This window comes from Passer domesticus, chromosome 14, assembly GCF_036417665.1.
Source record: "Passer domesticus isolate bPasDom1 chromosome 14, bPasDom1.hap1, whole genome shotgun sequence".
Taxonomy (NCBI): domain Eukaryota; kingdom Metazoa; phylum Chordata; class Aves; order Passeriformes; family Passeridae; genus Passer; species Passer domesticus.
The window spans coordinates 12640849-12658649 of NC_087487.1; the positions used below are offsets into that span (position 1 = coordinate 12640849).

General features: G+C 50.1%; 2 protein-coding genes across 4 annotated transcripts; one reads left to right on the forward strand and one right to left on the reverse strand.

Annotated features, from left to right (window-relative positions):
• Positions 1 to 1080: 1080 nt before the first annotated feature.
• On the reverse strand, positions 1081 to 12504 carry WDR93 (WD repeat domain 93). 2 transcript variants are annotated; one of them, XM_064389737.1, is made up of 16 exons: positions 12166 to 12504; positions 11398 to 11709; positions 10514 to 10709; positions 9825 to 9889; positions 9507 to 9585; positions 8536 to 8663; positions 6977 to 7064; positions 6266 to 6443; positions 5997 to 6064; positions 5419 to 5505; positions 4982 to 5113; positions 4260 to 4470; positions 3558 to 3618; positions 2746 to 2902; positions 2420 to 2621; positions 1081 to 1371 (listed from the first exon to the last, which is right to left on the reverse strand). In XM_064389737.1, exons 1-16 carry the CDS (start codon positions 12487 to 12489, stop codon positions 1260 to 1262), a joined length of 2400 nt encoding a protein of 799 aa, XP_064245807.1. In that variant the 5' UTR covers positions 12490 to 12504; the 3' UTR covers positions 1081 to 1259. The 2 variants fall into 2 exon arrangements, with proteins under 2 accessions (XP_064245807.1, XP_064245808.1); XM_064389738.1 differs by lacking the exon at positions 12166 to 12504 and adding an exon at positions 12025 to 12159.
• On the forward strand, positions 12433 to 17683 carry PEX11A (peroxisomal biogenesis factor 11 alpha). 2 transcript variants are annotated; one of them, XM_064389744.1, is made up of 3 exons: positions 12433 to 12543; positions 12985 to 13100; positions 14605 to 17683. In XM_064389744.1, exons 1-3 carry the CDS (start codon positions 12488 to 12490, stop codon positions 15168 to 15170), a joined length of 738 nt encoding a protein of 245 aa, XP_064245814.1. In that variant the 5' UTR covers positions 12433 to 12487; the 3' UTR covers positions 15171 to 17683. The 2 variants fall into 2 exon arrangements, with proteins under 2 accessions (XP_064245814.1, XP_064245812.1); XM_064389742.1 differs by lacking the exon at positions 12433 to 12543 and having other exon boundaries at positions 12550 to 13100.
• Positions 17684 to 17801: the final 118 nt, after the last annotated feature.

Here is a 17801-nt window from a genome sequence, read left to right on the forward strand (position 1 = left end):
GCCCTGAGTAATCCCCAATGCCTGGCTATGGCAGAAGGCCTATTGTTTCTGAAAGTACCATAGAAACAAAATAATTAAGCTCTATGGCCACCAGAGCAAGAACAGAAGGAGGATCAAGGAGTGCTCCTTGTTCACTTCAGTGCTGACCCAGTGGCTGGGTTAAACAGGCACTGAGGGTGGTTTGGGCTCACCCACCCAGCTCTGCACCGAGGCAGATGGCAAGAGCTCACACAGCCCAGTCCCAATATCCGTAACAATCAGATGAGCTGTGAAGCTGTAATCTGTGGCAGATGGAAAATGACAGCACAAAAGCTTTTACTACAGGCCTCAGAGCCTTCACAAAGGTAGCAAACAGGAAGGTTTAATTCAAATAGCTCGTCCTTCTCCAGAGTAAAGCCAGGCATCTGAGTCTGTGAAACAAATGGAATGCTTCTTCCTTTTCCTACCTCCCCAGCAGACTGGCTGGCTTCATTTCCAGAGGATGAGCTGAAACCTATCAGAAAAACTCAGCCCAAAGCAAGACAACTTGCTATGAAAAACTGAAATGGGACCTTGGATGGGAGCATCTACACAGCACAGTCTGTGCTGAATCCCTGGCACCCTGCACTGGTGCTCCCTGAACCTTTGTGGGAGGCACTAGGGGAGGCACTGGGGGGGAAAATGTCCCCCGTGCACACAGACTGGAGTTGTTCCTGGGAGATTTGTCAGATTCTTTGTGGGTTAGGCAGTCATCCCAGAAGCACGATCAGTTGTAAAGAGACTGAAGGTTTCTCATGGGCCTTCCAGGCTGCAATTCCTAAGCAGTCTTATCCCAAAACTGCCTGCTTTGAAGTCAAGAGAAACAACTGCAGGACATCCTATGTCAGGCCTGTCACACCCTGCAGTGTCACTCTGCTTAGCACTGCTATGCTCTGAGGGAAGACACCTCCACAGGCAATTTGCTGCCTCCTTTGAAAGGACAAGGTTTCTGGTTAAGCACAAGGATGCTGATGGCTGTCCATCTGGGTAGGAACAGAAAATGAGACCCACTGTGAGCTCCAGCAACACAAGACAGGAAATCAGAGTCTGACAAAATGCCAATCCTATGAAGAGCAAGAGACTTTTAATAGAAGAAAGGCTTTATTAAGGTCCACCCTATTATTGTAACATACCAGATTGCTCTGGTGCTCCATGTCTCTGGGAGAGAGATAACTGCAATAGAGGGTCTATCAAAATGTCAGTGCTGGATCATGAGCCTGGCCCTCAGCATGCAAGGCTGGCTACTGCTTCTTCTCTCCCTTCACTTTCTCTCTCTCATTGTCCATGGCAGCTGCCTGAGCCTGCAGACAATCCCAGTATTCCTGCTTCTCCATTTCCAGCAGTACCTGCTGCCTAAAATGGTGGGGAAAGGATGGTTAAAACAAAAACAGTCCCTGACATTCCCCCAGTGCTGAGACAACACCCCCAAGGGCCCCTGGGGCTCACTACCAATTAAGCAGTTCTACTTCCTGTGTCCAAAAATTCCCAGTGATTCCCTCATGCCAATCAATAGTCAAGTTCACTGCTCCTGAGGAAGGACCTCTGAATTTCTGTTGTCTCTAGGTCTCTGTAGACACAGGTCCCACTCCAGTTGTACTCTGGCTTCAGCTCTCAGTTCCCAGGGAGCAAGATACCCCTGGAGCTGGTGACTCCCCAGTTTTGTGCTATAAGGCAAACAGGAATCTCCTCTCCAGCATTTTGAGAAGGAGGGACAGAACTGCTGCCTGGTAGCATAGGATGGAACTTTTCTGCACTTAACTAGCCAGACAACTCCACAGGATTCACCTGGAGACAAGGAATTAGGGAAGGCTACCAGCTAATAAATATGTGCTATAAGATCACACCTGCACCCACCTGTTTCGTTTCAAACTGGAAAATTAAAGCATAGTGAAAAGAAGATACAAAATACTGAGACGGATCTAGCTCCAGCAGAATTCAAGGCAAAGGACCCCAAAAAGAGATGTCACAGTGCCATCTAACGATGGCAGCGGCGCGATGCACCAGCCCGGGCTGCCGGGGACCTGCCCCAACCGAGGAGCCTCCAACACAAACCACTTAAACACCACAGGGAGCCGGGTCGAGAGAGGCACAGAAAGATCCCGGCTCTGCCTGGCTGGGGGGTCTGAAGGAGGACGCAAACAGCGAGGATCATACTCCCTGACAAGCTCACACAAACTGTGCTGCACAAAAACACATTAGAACTTGCATCCCGACTTACAGCTGAAGCTACTCTAGGGAGAGGAGGAAGAGTTCTGGGTGCTGCCAGGAATCCAGCTGCCTGAACACCAGCCTTACTCAGACACAAACCTCTCACAGCACACAGAACAACCCAGAAGCCCCAGGGTGAGACCTTGCATGAACTCAGGGACACCACAGCTGACAACAATGCAGGTGCACTTACCTCTCCGGCAGAAAGCCAAACCTATCTTGTAAAAAAATGTTACATCTCTCAACCCACTGCAGTTCCTGCACAGGTTTGAGAGATAAATCTGGTTTCTTTGGGAAAGCCTCCTTCAGTGGGTAGGAATTGAAGTCAAAAAGGAAGATGGTGCTGTGAGTGGCTTTGCTCTGGACAAATTCATCTTCCTGCTGGTGCTCATCGCCTAGACAGAGACAAGAACAGTGAGCTAGTGCACCAGGAGTCACCCAACAAGAGCAGTCAAGGACCAGTGCAGAGCTGAATGCACCCACGGTGGTGTACCTAACCCACCCCAAGGTGTCACCCACCTCGGAGCAGCAAGCAGCCATTCACACTATCCACTGTGAACACTGGCTGCCAGGCAGGTGCCACAGCATGGGAAGGTGGAGTGCAGAAGCAGTAAACAGTCTGTGATGTGTCAGTGTTCATCAGGGACACCGTGCCATCCCAGCAGAAGATCAGGACCTGAAGCAGCAAAATTGACAAGTACGGGTGAAAAACATTTTCTGTAAAGGACTTGAGATGACATCCAGGACTTCACATCCCCAACTATGATGCTGTTTTCTTTGCCTGCCCTATAGTCATAGGGTGGCAGAGATGGAGAACAGCCCTTGCAGAGAACTTGGACTGAAACTGCTGGAGGTTTAGATTGGAAAAGGGCAAGAGGGCACAGATCCAGCCTTCTGCATGGCTGCTATGTTGAGTGGCTTTTAGTCCTCTCCTCCCCATGCCTGCAAACTTTCTGAGGCCACTTGCAAGGTTGTGTTTGTACCTTCCTCCCCAGGATGCCCTCTCATATTTGACCCTGATGCCTGAGGCTTCATGGCTGAGCCCTCCCACCTTCACCTGTCCATGTGCACCTCAGTGGCCAGTTAGAGGACACAAGTGCAAGGGGATACTGAGTAAGATCATGGAAGAGAAATCCTTTGAGCATTACCAGCTGCACACAGACCCATAACTGGTGCAGGAAATCTTCACACCAAAAATATTTGGATGCTGGAAAGGATGTGAAGATCTGATTGCCCTGCTCATTACCTCTAGGCACCCAGTTACTGTCCTTGCTGGAAACAAGATCCCAGCACAGCTGGACATGAGTTCCTGCCCAGCTGTTAATACTCACTGCACTGGGGAAGGCCAGGACAGGCATCACTGCACTGACAGTAAGATTTGGATTTTCAGGCCTGTGAAAGAGACACAGGTTTATGCTTCTGTTTCACATACCTGGCACGTACTGAGAAGCTGTGATAATGCCAGTGGCAATTTGTGGCACACTGGCTGGCAAAATGTCCCAGCCAGGCTCCTTCCTTATAGAGACAAAGCCTGTCTCCTCCCAGGCAGGAACCCCCGAGGCCCATCCCTGTGCAAACCTGCCTGGGAGCTACACTGGAGATACAAATCCCTGCCTGCCACAGAGGCATGAACCCAGAGTCTTCAGAGCAGGGGTAGGAGTGAACACAAAAATGATAGAAATATGGCAATAAATGCTTATTCTGACTTCTAGGGGGATGGTATTTTGTTAGGGCAGAGGAGGGAAGAAAAAAATTCCCCTGGGTATCCAGCAGAGACACAAATAGTTCAGCACCAGCCCTGGAGCTGTGCTGGAAGTATCTGTGTTCTGGTGCACAGAAGAACCCAGAAACACCTCTAATTCTGGCAACCCATTGAATTTTAGCACTACCAAAACCACAGTTGCTGCTGACAGCAGCATGGCAGAGCCATCCTGGTAAAAACAGCAGGAAGTTCTCTACTCCACAGAAATCTGGGGCTCCCTGTTAGACTGGACCATTAAAACCATGGCTTCTTTGGCTGGAGTCTACCTCACCTGTCTGACAGGAGTGTGATGCTGGACTTCCCAGCCTTGGGTGCCTTCACCAAATAGAAAGAGCTGTCTGTACACAGCACTAGGAGCTGTATGATGGGACAGACAGGATCTGCAGCACATGTCTCATCACTGGCAGCTGCAGAACCATACAGGAAGTGGATACTACGGATGAAACGTTCCTCTAGAATGGCAGTCACACACAGTGGGTATCCTGAGGGAGGAAGGAAGGAAGAAGGAACTGGTCATTTATCCAAGCACAGCTTAGTTTGGCGTGTGGCCCACTCAGAGGGAGAACAAGCAGATGGCAGAAGGAGATTCTTCTGCCAGGAGAGTTTCTCCATCATGGCAGGATGACACTAGCACTGATGGCAGCCTGAACTGTGGTGCCACAACAGTGTCAAAAGTGACCTTAGAGTGCAGTGGCAAAGCAGTGACTGTCACTGTCCCAAGCCTTGGGGCCAGACTGATCAGTCCTCGCTGCAGCAGCTCCAGCCCCTGCACTGCCCTGCATGGGGATGGTTCTGCAGGGGCCAGGGCAGTCATGCTGTGCTGGCAACTTCTGGCCAAGCATCCAACAGATGACTGAATCCAAACTATTTTCAGATTTCCTTGTAAACTCACCACCAGCCCTTTATTCACAGTAAGTCTGAGCCTCAAACTCAAACTGCAGAGGTGCAATTTATCCACAGTGATCCCAATAGAGTCCCAAAGGGCAAGCTCACCTAGGTGCTTATCCCAAATAGTTATTGTTGCATCTTCACCTGCCAGTGCCAGGTACCTGGAGCAGGAACTGACAGCTGAGCATGCAATTGGAGCTGCACACGGCCACACAACATCAGGTTTCAGATCAGAACCTAAACAGAATGGCACGAAGAGAGAGAACTGTAAGAAGGTGCAGAACATTCTCTCACATAGTACTGGCATTCATTTTCCTCATCAAACATGCACCTGCCAGAGTGGCTTCACTAAAAACACTGCCAGTCTGTGCCACACAGAGCCCCAACCCAAATGCCAGCCTAACCCACAAGATACAAGTCAGCTTTCCTGCCAATTCCTCATTTCCCTGAATCATGAAGACCTGGCAGAGTGAGAGCCCCTGGCCACAGAACACTCCCACTCCCCACAGAGTGCTCTGCTAGAGTGAGCAAAACTTTCCTACCCGCTTTGTCCTTGAGTGAATGGTTGAGTAAGTAGAAGCAGAAATTGTGGTTTCCATCCCAATGCACACCGATGCCAACTGGAGTATCTGGTACAGAGAAGGGGATGGCAAAAAGAGAAGAAGACTGGGGACAAAGAAAGGAACATTTGGGACACCAAAACACCATTAGAAAGCTCTCATTAGAGCTTTCATGGCACTCCTGATAGAAATTCTGCTCACACAGAAACTAAACCAGAACAACCTCTCCCTTTGTTGGTTTTGGGGTTTTTTTTATTAATCTTTACTATATGCCTCCTTTTTTCATTTTTTGGGGGGATTGCTTTGATTTGTTTGGGTTTTTTTCAGGGGGGAGGTTGTGTAGGTTTTTTTAAAATATGAAGATAAGTGGGTTTTTTTGGTTTTTTTACTCCATTCCAGTAACTGATTTATAAGTCTTAGAGCTGACAGGGTTTTTTTAATGTCCTTGGAGATGGAACTTAGAGTGGATGCCAGCCAGACCCACTGAGCTCTCACTGGAGCTCAATGTCATGCAATGACTGTGCTTCACAGATTAACAGCTTTTTGTCCCTTTGGATTACCTGGCTGTTCTTTCATTTCTGGTCCCATCAGGATCTGGCTAGGAAGGAGGAAATGAAAGGTAGCATATCTGAAAAAAGGAAGAAATATATGTAAAAGAAATGCTTTGATAAGTAGGCAGCACTATGACAAGACCTGGAATGGCTCCAGCCCCCTGCCCTGAAGCCTTGGGATGAAGGAAGCAAAGCAAAGACAGAGGCTTCCATCAACACAGCTCAGTGTCCTGTGTGGGTGACTCATGGACTGAATCCTGGCTGGTGCTGCCACTCACCTGGGGATCTCCTCCTTGGTCACACCCTCAGCCTCCAGGTACTCCTGGTAAGTGCTAGAGAAGATTGCATCCTGCAGCTCCCACTGGGAGTCCTTGATTAGGTGGTTGTACCCCAAGCCAAGCATGCTGCCATCATCCACTTCCTTCAAGGCATCCAAAGGGCCTTTAAAACTGGTGCCTGGGTTGGGAACACCAAGGGAAAAGGCAGTCCTGGAGAAGCAGAACCCATGAAGCAAACACCAGGGAGGCATTTGGAGGTGGCATGGTCTTGAGGCAGAAAACACTTTATCTTGTGTGGGACTTTCCATATCACAAGTTCATTTTCCAGTATTTGAATGCAGGGATTAGGGCAAGACTTCTGAGGACCCCACTCACCTTGCCTTTCTGTGGCATTTTCCAACATAAAGTCTGTCCCCTCCTCGTCCTTGGCATTTCTCTATAATTCCAGGACTCAGGGGTGCTGCTGGATCTAGGAAGCAGCCTCCTCCCTCCCCAGTGACACCCACTCTGAGACGCTCTAAAGCACTTTGTGCTGGCAAAGGTGACATGTGAGATGGTCTGGGAGGAAGCAACTCCCACATGTAACCAGACAGACAGGTCAGGAAAGGGCCAGGGATCAGTTGCTGAGACTTTCTGACCTGTTCTGTATTTATAGGGGCCGTGCTGCCTTTGCCACCTGAACCAGGCTGCACATCCAGACTCAGTCCTGACCTGTAATGGGTTTGGGTGGCCTCACAGTCAGCAGCAGCTCTGGGGGATCCAGCTTTACATCAGCCTGGATTGCAGACACTGGAAGCTCCTGCAACAGAAAAGTGCCCACCTGAAACTGTGGTGTGTGCTACACTGATGAGTTCTCACCTGTTCATGGCAATCAAATGCTTCCTAAAGAATCTAGGGAAAATTTTGTGTATGCAAAGGATGGCTGGCACTATCTGGGAGATACTGGGTTTGGGCTCATTTTTCAGGCCAAAACACAGAAGCTTGAGGGCATCACTACTTTCTCAACTACATTACAAGGGTGTCCTGCCCAGACTCTTGTCTTTGTGCCATCTCTCAATTATTCCTGTTGCAGCACAGGCCTGTGTGAGTCACAGCAATGCTCAGAAAATAAAGGGAAAAAAAAAACAAAACAAAGAAGGAGGACTAAAGGTTGAAGGGTGTCTCCCGAAAGCAAGAACCAGATTTTACTTCACAGAGCCCAGGACTGGAGGAGGTCACATATATACATGGCTGGGAACAGGAAATTGTAACAGGGGGCCAACGCCAGTGTGTGCCCACCACCACCCCCCACACACACTGACATTGGGCTAAAGAGAAAAGGTCTGGCTTAATAATCAGCCAGTCTGAGAAGGAAGGGGCAGGAACTTGGACAGTTTGCACCAAATCAGCAAAGAGAGAACGCTTGAGTGTTTGGTTTTGGCTTCGCTAGGTTAAGCAGGGTGTTTGCCCTGAGGACAAGGTTGAGAGCAGTTCCCTCTTAAATGTCCAGGAAAGTCTTTGCTGGAGGAAGAGGAAAGAGCTGGGAGGGTGCTATGACAGAGGGCTGGTTCAAGGTGCTGGGAAGGCGGTGTCTGTGTGCTGAGAGGTGAAATCCCACAGGGTGAAAGTGATAAAGGGGAGGGTTAAGCACTGACTCAGCACTTAAAATTCCCCATGGCAGCTCAGGACAGTCCCTGAGGCCAGAGACCACCTCTGCAGAGCTGTCTCCATGCAGCCCCTCAGTTTTCTGCCAAAGAACAGAGCAGACTGTGGTTAATGCACACAGGCAGAGACTCTGCCCTGCTCAGGTGGGTGAGGCTGAGACCCCACCAGGCTCTCCTTGTGTGTAATCTAAAACACAAACCCTGCTTCAGGGCCAGACTCCCAAAGAGAGGCATCCTGCCTGATTCCCACTCCTCCTTGCCCCAGTAACACACGGGAGAAGCCCTGTGGGAATACCCTCACCCAGGGCCCCCTCAGATGGAGCAATACTGCTGAGAAAGGAGCTGCCAGTTTCAGGGAGGGGCAGCAGGCACACAAACCCTGGGACCAGGGGAATCTCTTCAGAAAGCCAGTCTTGGGAGCGCAGACATGTCCCAAGAGCACAAAGGCCTTATGAAATGTGGGATGGGCAGCTGCAGCAGCTGCAGACACACACACCACCCCCCTGGGCCAACAGCAGGGTTCAGGCTGTGCCTTGCTGCCACTGCAGCAGCAGGGCCTGGGGGAAGAGCTGTGGGCAAAAAGGCCCAAGGAAAAACAGCACAGAGGGAGATGGAATTGTTTTGTACCACGGATGAGCAGCTTGACCTCCTGTCACTGCAAGCCAGCTCTTCTGCAGCTCCTGCGTTCTTTTCCATCTCTGCCAGCCAGGAATCCTTAGGCAATTGGTAGACCTCCAGCCAAGCTTTTGTGCTGTCTGCATTGGGAAACCATGTTAAGCAATTGGAAATGAGGACGAAAGGTCTTTCAGGCAAGCAGCTTCTTTTATCCTTTTTAAAAAGATCTGTGTATTTTTTGAAACATAAAATCTCTGTGAACTCCATGAAGCCCACCTCTCCTCCCACCTAAGGCTTGACATGCTTGATTGAGACTGACACCTCAGCCTCCAGCTCAGTCCTCAAGGTCCCACATCCATCAAAGAAATTCCATGAAGCTGCTCAGTCAAGAACCTGACTTGGAGCCTCTGAGTAGCAGAGTAGAAAGTAGAAAATGAGGCATGGTCTCACATTAGTTCTCTGCTACATGTCTCATTCTCAGCATGTGTCCAGGCAGATCCCACCAAACACAGGTCCAGAAAACCTGCCTGCCATGGACTCAGCTGCCATGAAACAGAGGAACCTTCTAACAATGAGTTTCTTGCAGTGTTTTCAGAGGTTCTCTATGCTCTCTGGCCTATACCTGCCGAGAAAATTCTTCAGGTCTACATCTTTCCAGTGTAAAAGTGAGCCACAGCAAACCAGAGGAAGAACTGAGTTTGGTACTTCTGGAGAGGGAAATCTGCTTCCACTGAGCCTCCTGGGAGCTGGGGACTGCACTGACAGCTCCAGACAGCTCGCTTTTGGGATCAGCCCCCGTGCACACCAAGTGTTTTGGGAAGGACAGGGAGTGGCAGGGGCTGCTCTTTAAGCTGGAGGAGGAACTGGGAGGATTAAAACAGAATCCCTGGGTACCCAGACCACTTGCAGCATCCTCAAAACATTGCTGCTGCCTCTCTGTTGGGACACAAGAGTCTCCAAACACAGCGTGTTCCTGCACTTGCCTTGCAGCAGGATTCCTGCATAATCACCTCCTCGGGACAGCACCACCTCCACACAAGGGCTTCTCTGGCTGATGTCCTCCTGCCAAGGAAAAACAGGCTGATCAAAGCTAGATCCCTGACTCAGAGAGCTCCATGCCCTCACACAGCTCTCAGCAGGCTGAAGGCCAGCGAGATTGTTGGAAGAACAAAAGTAAATACTGGGCAGCAGTCTTGGATCATTACTGCCTGTGAATAAATTTCTGAGGGCAGCTGGTACTGCTCATGATTGATTACTTCCCAGCCTGTGCCCCGTGTCCATGGAATTAGCTCAGCACTTACCACCTCATTCAGGATTTTAATAAGCAGGAAGCTTTCCTTGTGAAAGCAGAAGAGCCAGGCAAGCCCTGAAACAGAAATACAGAAGCAGCAGAAGGAGGGAGAGAAAAGTGAATGAATGCTAGCCATGCTCCTGGGAGATGGCTGTTACAACATGTGCAGGAGAGTGAGCAGGATTCCATTACCTCCTGGGCCCAAGGATCAGTATCCCACTGTTTCCAGCCCTAAACTTTTGCTGGCTTCCTTATGCAAGCACCAGTAAACCTCTGGTTGTGCACAGAGATGGATAAGCCAGTCTGAAAAGTGTCTCCACCAGAACTGACAACTTTCAGATTCACCAACACACTAGTACAGGTGCAGGAGCAGCTCACAGGCAGGAGGCCATTCCGAGCAAGAGCTCTTTCTGCCCAGCCCAAGATGCTGCTAAACCTTACTGTGCTTCACCCTCAGCTCTGCACCTGCCTCTGCTGGGCCAGAAAGGCACCAAAGCCACAGCCCCTGCCAATCACAAGCCCCAGGGCCACCCTGCAATCTGCCAGCTGTCCAACGCCCTCTCTCTGCAGGGCTTTCTAGGAAACTTCTCAGCCACCCTAACGCTGCTCCTGATCCAGCAGTGCTCTGTGGCACTGCCAGCTCAGCTCCAGAGCCCAGCTAATCCCCAGCTAGGGCAAGGAAATGCACGGCACACTGACCCATTTCATCCTCAGCAAGCAGGACGTGGCACTCGCTGCCCAGATCCGAGGCATGGATGGCACAGATCTCTGTCCTGGCTGCATCCCAGGCACAGACATCCTTGAAGTCACACCTGCTGAAGGCAGCCAGACCCACAGACAGACCCACAAAGATGTATTCTCCAGACACTGCAAGGCAATTGGCTCTTTCAGTTACCTACCAAGAAAGGGAAAAGATGAGTGTACCCAACTGCATTCTCATCAGCCATATCACTGATATATTCCTGGCCTTTTCACCAGAAAATGCTGATTTATTCCACAAGGGAAACCTTTTGACATATTCTTTCCTCACCAGAGCAGGGCAGGGTCTCTCATCTCTGTCACAGAGATTGGTCTGTGTTAGGAATGAGAAAGTTTTCTCCCATCTTTCCCCTTCCCACAAACAGAAGGGGCTTTAAAGGCCAAGAACTCAGGAGCATTCCTCCCTTCCCTTCCAGTGCAGAGCTGTGCCGGGATGCTGAACTCCTCCAGGCAGTCAGAGAACACCAGCAGACACCAGAGTGTCCTCCTGGACACCCCCACATAGCCCAGCACTGACATCCTGCTCCCACTGGAGGATCCAGCAGAGCACAGAGCTGAGCTTGCCCACTCGTGTGCCACTGACTAATCCCCTTCTCCCCAGCCAGCAAGGGTGGAGCCAGCCTGGGAAGGTGAATTTAGTGCCTAATACCTAGAGAGGTGTGATAACTGGGTGGGAAGCAGAGCCTGTCAGACAAGCTGAGAAGCTGCAGGCTTTTAAACTGAACCAGTGAGATGGTTGTGCATTCTGAGGAAGGTCACGAACAGCAGAATGACAAGATCTGCTCTGCTGGTTAATGCAGTCTCTGCTGGGAGAGGCTCTGTACCTGGAATTCAGCTGTAGGAAAGCATTTTACGGGCTGGACCTTTCGTCTTTGTGCTTCTCGGAGCATCTCCCTTTTTTCAATGATTTCCACAGCACTCTCAAAGACCTGCATCACCAGTTTGTGGATCATCCTGAGGGGCTGCGGCAGCACATCGCGCTTCCGATCGGGATCCAGCAGGAAGAAATTTTCCTCCTCTTCCTTTGGCCAGTCCTTTTCAGATGGTGGGGGAATCTCCAGGAGCTGCTTCTGGGTATTCACTGCCATGGTTCTCCCTTTGCAGATGCAAAACGCACCACGGATGCAGGAATCACCCTGGATGCAGAAGAATAAAGAGTCCTTCAATACTTTCCCTCATGAGGTAATGGGGGAAACTTGATTAATGATGTCTAAGGGGGTTTCCTTTCAGTACTGATAGCCAGAGCAACCCTGCTCTGCACAGCCCAATTCTCCTTGTATCACCTCTGTCTCCTGGGGGTTTTGTCCTGCTCTGGGGATCTCAGCCACACAGGGATTTGCAGGCTGCCCATGGGTAAAGAGAGCCCAAAAACTTTGTGGCAAGCATGTATAATAATTACGGCAAAGCATTCAAAAGTATTAAAAAATATTATCTTGTTCTTCGTTGATTACCCAGGCCTTATTCTTCCTGGGTAAAACCCCAACGATTAACTCTGAGAGCAGGTGCTCTCGCTGGAAGCTTTATACTCCATTTCCAAGACACCGGCTGGTTTCGGGCGCACCCACCGCCGCCACCCCTCACAGCGGCCTGACCTCGGAGCGAGGCCGGGGGCCGAGGGGCCGTGCCGGGGGCCGTGCCGGGGCCGAGGGGCCGTGCCGGGGCCGAGGGGCCGTGCCGGGCTCCTCTGGCTTTCCCGGGAGGATCCGCCGCAGCTCAGCCGGCGGCTCCGGGGCGGGGGAAGCCTTTCGGGGTGACACCGCCGCTGCTCCGTTGTTGACGGTTGCCGTGGTAACGGCCCCTCGGTGCCGCGGCCCGGCCGGGAGCGCGGCGCGCAGCGGAGCGTTCCGCGGCGGGGCGGGGCCCGGGCGCGGCGGGGCGGAGCGGCCGCGGCCCCCGCGCTGCTCCCGCCGGGCCATGGAGGGCTTCGTGAGCTTCACCAACCGCTGCCAGGGCCGCGACCAGCTCTTCCGGTGAGTGTGGGGGGCAGGCGTCCTCCCCGCGACCCCCGCTCCGCTCTCGGGCCAGCGGCCCCTCAGCCCGCCAGGCCCCGCCGGGGACGCCGCCCGCTCTGCCCGAGAGCGGAGCGGATCAAATCCGCTCAAAGGGGCCAGCCACAGGACGAGGAGCAGTGGCCGTAAACTAAAACACAAGTTTCCCCTCAGCTGAGGGGGAACCTGTGTGCATTGCGGGAGCAGCGGCCCAGGGGGTGTCCCTGAGGGCCTGGAGTCTCCCTCGGGGACATTCCAAACCCGCCCCGGTGATCCCGCCTGGACAGCGGGGTTGTACTGCCCGCTCTCCTTCCAGCCCTGGCAGCCCTGAGCCTGTGGAATGAGCCTGTGCTGCTGCTGCTGCCGTGCTGCGATTGTCTGTGTCTCACCCGTGTCCCCCTCTCCTCGTTTTTTCCCTTCCAGAGCCACTCAGTACACATGCATGTTGCTTAGCTATTTAATAAAGAATAAAGCCGATAAAAAGAAGCTGGTAATGAAACTCAAGCAGTTGGAATCTAGCATGAGCTCTGGCCGGAAAAGTAAGTACCCAGTGTCTAGAGGGATAAGACCTTCTTCACTTGCTCCTTCCAATACAACAGCTCCTGCCCTTGTGTTTCCTGTAGTTAACCTACCTTGAGCCACAAAACCTCTTTTAATATATTTACAAAACTGCCAATAGACTTATCCCTGCCATGGCTTGCCAGGCTAGGTAGGGCTAAATAGATTTTTCTTTTTTTTACTTCTTCAGCCTCCTCTTCAGTTAGACAATCAGAATTACTGCTGGAAGGATGAGAGGAATAAGTCAGCAGTCAGCTGTTGCTGTAGAGGCCAAACTGTCACCTCTCTTCAAGGACACACCAGGGTTATGAGGCAAGGCTGGCTCATTAGTCACTGTGTGCACATTAGTCCTTCCAGCTGATGGGTTGGGACAGCCCAGTGCTGAAAGATCATCATCCCACAAAATCACCTCTGAAGGACCAATGTGGCTCTTATATCCTACTTACCATATTAATCTCTTTAGCATTTACACCCTGCTAAATGACACACCCTTCCATGCTTACAGCCTGACCATTTGCATCGCTCTCTTCTGTGTCACGGTTGCATTCACGATGATTACACTGTTACTATGTGTGTATCACTTGTTTGCAGCTTGATCTTCCACCCACTTGTCAATTGCTCAATCCTGGAACAACTGCAACCCATGAGACAAATATTCTAGTCTATGGTATTGCCATGGATTTGTTTATTATTCCATTAGCTTTAGAGTTATGGTAATTTCTAGTGGGGAGGCCAGTTGGTTTATCAGCATAGCCATAATTCTTGTGCTTCTGCTAAATAAATCACTAATAGACACCAGGCCTGAATTCAGGGCTCTTGTAGTTCCACCAGGCTTGGCTGCTGTCAACATCTGTCACTGTGACAAGGCAGCAGGGTGTAAGAGGTGTTTTCAATAATATTGCACTAACATTCAGGGGGCAAAACCCAAACTGTGCAGCGGGTGAAATCAGGTTTGCCCTATGTTGCAGCTTGAAATGGAATACAGTGTTCCACGGGGTTTGCAGGGAGCCACGTGTGCCTCTGGCAGACTCGTGGCTGAGGAGGGACTTTGGTCTCTGTGCTCAGCACGTGAATCCCCGGCTTTCACAGGCACAGAGGCAACTCATGGCTGCAGCAGGATTAATGCAGTAACATCTTCTGTCCACAAAGTGAGGTGAAATGCAGTGAAATGTACAGCTGAAATTAGAGGCTCTGTTTGTGTTCTTTATTTGCTGGCACTGAGGGTGATATTGGTCCAGAGGGGCCCCATGTGCAAGAACGGAGTGGCAGGAGAGGCTGCAAGTCCTGGCTATTGACCAAACCTGTGTGTGTGACTGGGCTGGCGATGTTTACACAGAACTGAGATGTTTACACCCCTTTCCTCACTAATCCTAGCAAGTGCTCAAGCATTCAAATGCCTGGAGCCCTCCAGGTTTTGTAAAAGCACACGCGGACTGCGGCAGGCGTGAGGCCGGGCTGTGCTAACCTGTCTGGGGTTTCTTGCAGTGCTCAGGCTGGGCAATATGGTGCACGCCTTGGTGGCAGCCAGGAGGGCTGCAGAGGTGCCAGAGGTGGTTCCTTGCCTGTGCCTCACAGCCTCCCACGTGAGCCGGGCCCTGTACTTGGTGTGCGACGCCGTGCTCTGGCTCCGGAGCGTCGGCCTCCAGCCGCACGTCGACAAACCCAAGTGGCACACCTGGGCTACCAAGTGCTACTACTGCTCCCTCCTGATGAACCTGGCCAGGGACTGGTACGAGATCTCCTGGAGGCTGGAAGAAGCTGCACTGGAAGAAAAGACAAAGGAGAATTCCGTCTGGCAGAAGCACAGCGAGGAGCTAAACGGTGTGAAAAGCGATGGTTTGCACAATTTTCTCTGCCAGCTCTTTCAGATACTGAAAAGGAATCCTCCGTTGCTGCTGGACTTGGTGAAGAACCTCTGTGATCTCTCAGGCCCTTTGGATACGCTGGGAATCTACAAGACCAACCCAGGAGTGATTGGTTTCTGCGGCATCCTCTCCTCCCTGGTGGGGATCCTCACATTGGCAAGCCCACACCTGAAGCTGAAACAGTGACATAGTATAAGGCTGCAGCTTTGATCCTCTGATAGATTTTTATCTTCATATAGCACTTTCGAATGAACATGTCTTAAAATAATCTCAAGATTAATTTTGTCCTCTGAAGAAGTGAATTCTGCCACTTTTCCTTCCCTGTGCCTTTGCAGATGAGTTTAGTGCCATGACACACTCACTGATGGGGTGGAGAGAGGAAAAGGCCGAGCAATATTTCACAAACAAAAAGAGGACTTGGAACTTGGCTGCTAGATAAGAAAATATTCCTTTATTTTAATACAGGGTTGTGAAATAACTGCATAAGCAACTGTAATAGGTATATGATTCATGACTACACTAATCATGTTTACACTGGAACGTTTCAATTCACTAATCCAAGGCCCCTGCAGTCAGATTGCCTCAAATGGGCTAAGGTGGGTTCAGAGCTGCAGTTAGAGCAGCCTGAAGTCAGGGATGAGTGTTCTGATGGGTTTGGGTTGCTGGATCCTGTGCCCTGCAGGCACTGAGCACACTGTGGTGGTACCTGGAAAGGGTCTCTGTGGTGCTGGAGCTGCAGTCTAGTGAGTGCCAACTCCTGTCCCAAAAAATCTGCACTTTCTTTGTTTTCTTTGATACTGTGAGCCAGGGACTGTTGGCCAGTGACTCTGACTGCTCCAGCAGGCCACAGCTGAGGGCTTTGGTGCAGGACAGCACATTAACTCCCAAACCCCTGTAATTGCAAGCACAACTATTTTCCATTAATGATATTGTGATAAGGAGCTTGTTTTTCTCTTTTAATTTTACATGAAAAATTCCAGTTTAATAAAGAGTTTGGAACATGCAGTTGAGGAGAGAAGCCTGGCTCAGAGCTTGTTGAGTCACAAAAACTGCAAGGACGTGTTTCTAGTTGTCTAAGCTCCAGGAGGGAAGAGAATGGAGTTTGTCATGATAACATCAGAATCTTGTGTGGAAGAAAGCTTTTTACTGGATTTGGGCATTCATGGTTTAGACTTTCCTATCTGGTGCTCCCTGTCCTCCCTGCTCATGAGCACATGATTGCTTGTGTGTTCCCTCGCTGGCTGAATGGGTTCAGCCATTTGAAAATGGCTCATTTTGTTGCCCTGCTGCTGTGTTATTGTTCATCACTGACCTCACTGGCAGTGGTGGCTGGCAGTGTAACTGGGTTAAAAGAGAAATGCTGTGTCCAGCTCTCTAGCATGGCATGCAGGTTTTGCTGCTCCTGACTTTGCAGAGTACCAGTTTGACACCATCTGAGACAAAATTGCACATTTTACAGGAGATAAATGTAACATTTTTCTTCATCAGAGTTAGGCCTGTGTGTTCTGCTGCTTCCTGGTGCAAGAAGTCCTTGTTTAATCTGTCAAGGAGATGTGAACAGACTAACCTGGACCAAAGTTCTCACTTATTATTTCTGATGCTATCTAAAACCAGAAAATTAAAAGGTGTGGGTCTCCTTTATTAAAAGGCAAAGGAAGTGGAATTAAGTAAGCAGGTGAGGCAGTGCTCCAGTTTACCTGAAGTTGTGGTTGGGCTTGGAATTACTTCCAGTTTGAATATGAAGTGATAGCCTGCCAATGAAGTGTTTGAAAAGAAAGAGGTTGCTGGGCAGGATAATTAAGTGTGTTTGAAGACCAGATGTGGCCTTCAGCAGCTCTTCTTTTCAATATAGAAAAGAGTAGCACAAAAAGTAGAAGCAGTCTGGCAGCTCAGGCCAAAATGGAGCATTGTGTGTGGGATATATGTTATAGGCTATATTCTAGGCTTCCTCTCCTTTATAAACAATGGATTTTTTGTTTGATTGTTTGTTTGTTTCTCCCTTTGTGTTTCATCTCCTGGCAATGTGTAAGCCATCCCTACCTTCGTCAGAGTTGATCATTATCCCAGTGTGTAGCAACCCCTGCAAGAAAGGAAGAGGAGTCTCGATCATCTGACCGTGGAGGTTTGACCAGCTTTTGCCTAGAGAGTTCCATCTTATTGCTAAAAATGTGTTTTCAGTCCCACTCAGGGGAGCTCTCAGATGCAAAATACTTCACAAAATACTTTCATTGGTTTGCCAGCTGCTTTCTCTCTTACACTTTTCAGGGAAAGCCATTGATACAGCCCCATCTCCACCTCCCTGTGTCCTGCAGGCAAACACTGTGTAAAGCTCTGAGCCAGGCTTTGATGTTTCTGGTAGGGCCTGGTGTGGATTAGCTTGTACAGCCTTATTGAGGGACATGGGAGTGAGTTTTCAGCCTGCCTCAGCCCTACCTGTCCCATTCTCCATGATGTAGGCTGGAACACACAGGAGTATCTCTGTTTACTGGATGCTAAGCACTAATATACTAATATTTGCCTTCTGCCCCCAGCTGGAGGCTGGTGATTTAAGGTACCTTAGCAAAATGTGACTGAAGCCATAGGATTGTGATCATATGGAGAAAATCTGTTTAGTGCCTTTTTTTGTATCTGTTTCTAATACAGCACTTGGAGTAAGAGCAAGATGTTTGAACATAAGCAATAAACTGTGATGAGTGTGACACTGTGTCTGTGTATAACTTGCAAGGTGGTATAAAGAGGTGCTGAAGGAGGGAGAATTCTTCTCATCTCTGGATTTTATGAAGGGTGACACTCTTAAAGAGACATTGCCTGTGAGTG

Bases quoted from the DNA above. Each gene is read 5' to 3' on its own strand.
- WDR93 (XM_064389737.1), bottom strand. From the start codon at position 12,489: ATGGCCCGGCGGGAGCAGCGCGGGGGCCGCGGCCGCTCCGCCCCGCCG. The intron at 5,114-5,418 runs GTAGGAAAGTTT...CATTCTGTTTAG, and splicing joins TTCACTCAAGGACAAAGCGG to GTTCTGATCTGAAACCTGAT. The intron at 2,622-2,745 runs GTGGGTGACACC...GTCTCTGTCTAG, and splicing joins TGGCTGCTTGCTGCTCCGAG to GCGATGAGCACCAGCAGGAA.
- PEX11A (XM_064389742.1), top strand. From the start codon at position 12,902: ATGAGCCTGTGCTGCTGCTGCTGCCGTGCTGCGATTGTCTGTGTCTCA. The intron at 13,101-14,604 runs GTAAGTACCCAG...GGTTTCTTGCAG, and splicing joins CATGAGCTCTGGCCGGAAAA to TGCTCAGGCTGGGCAATATG.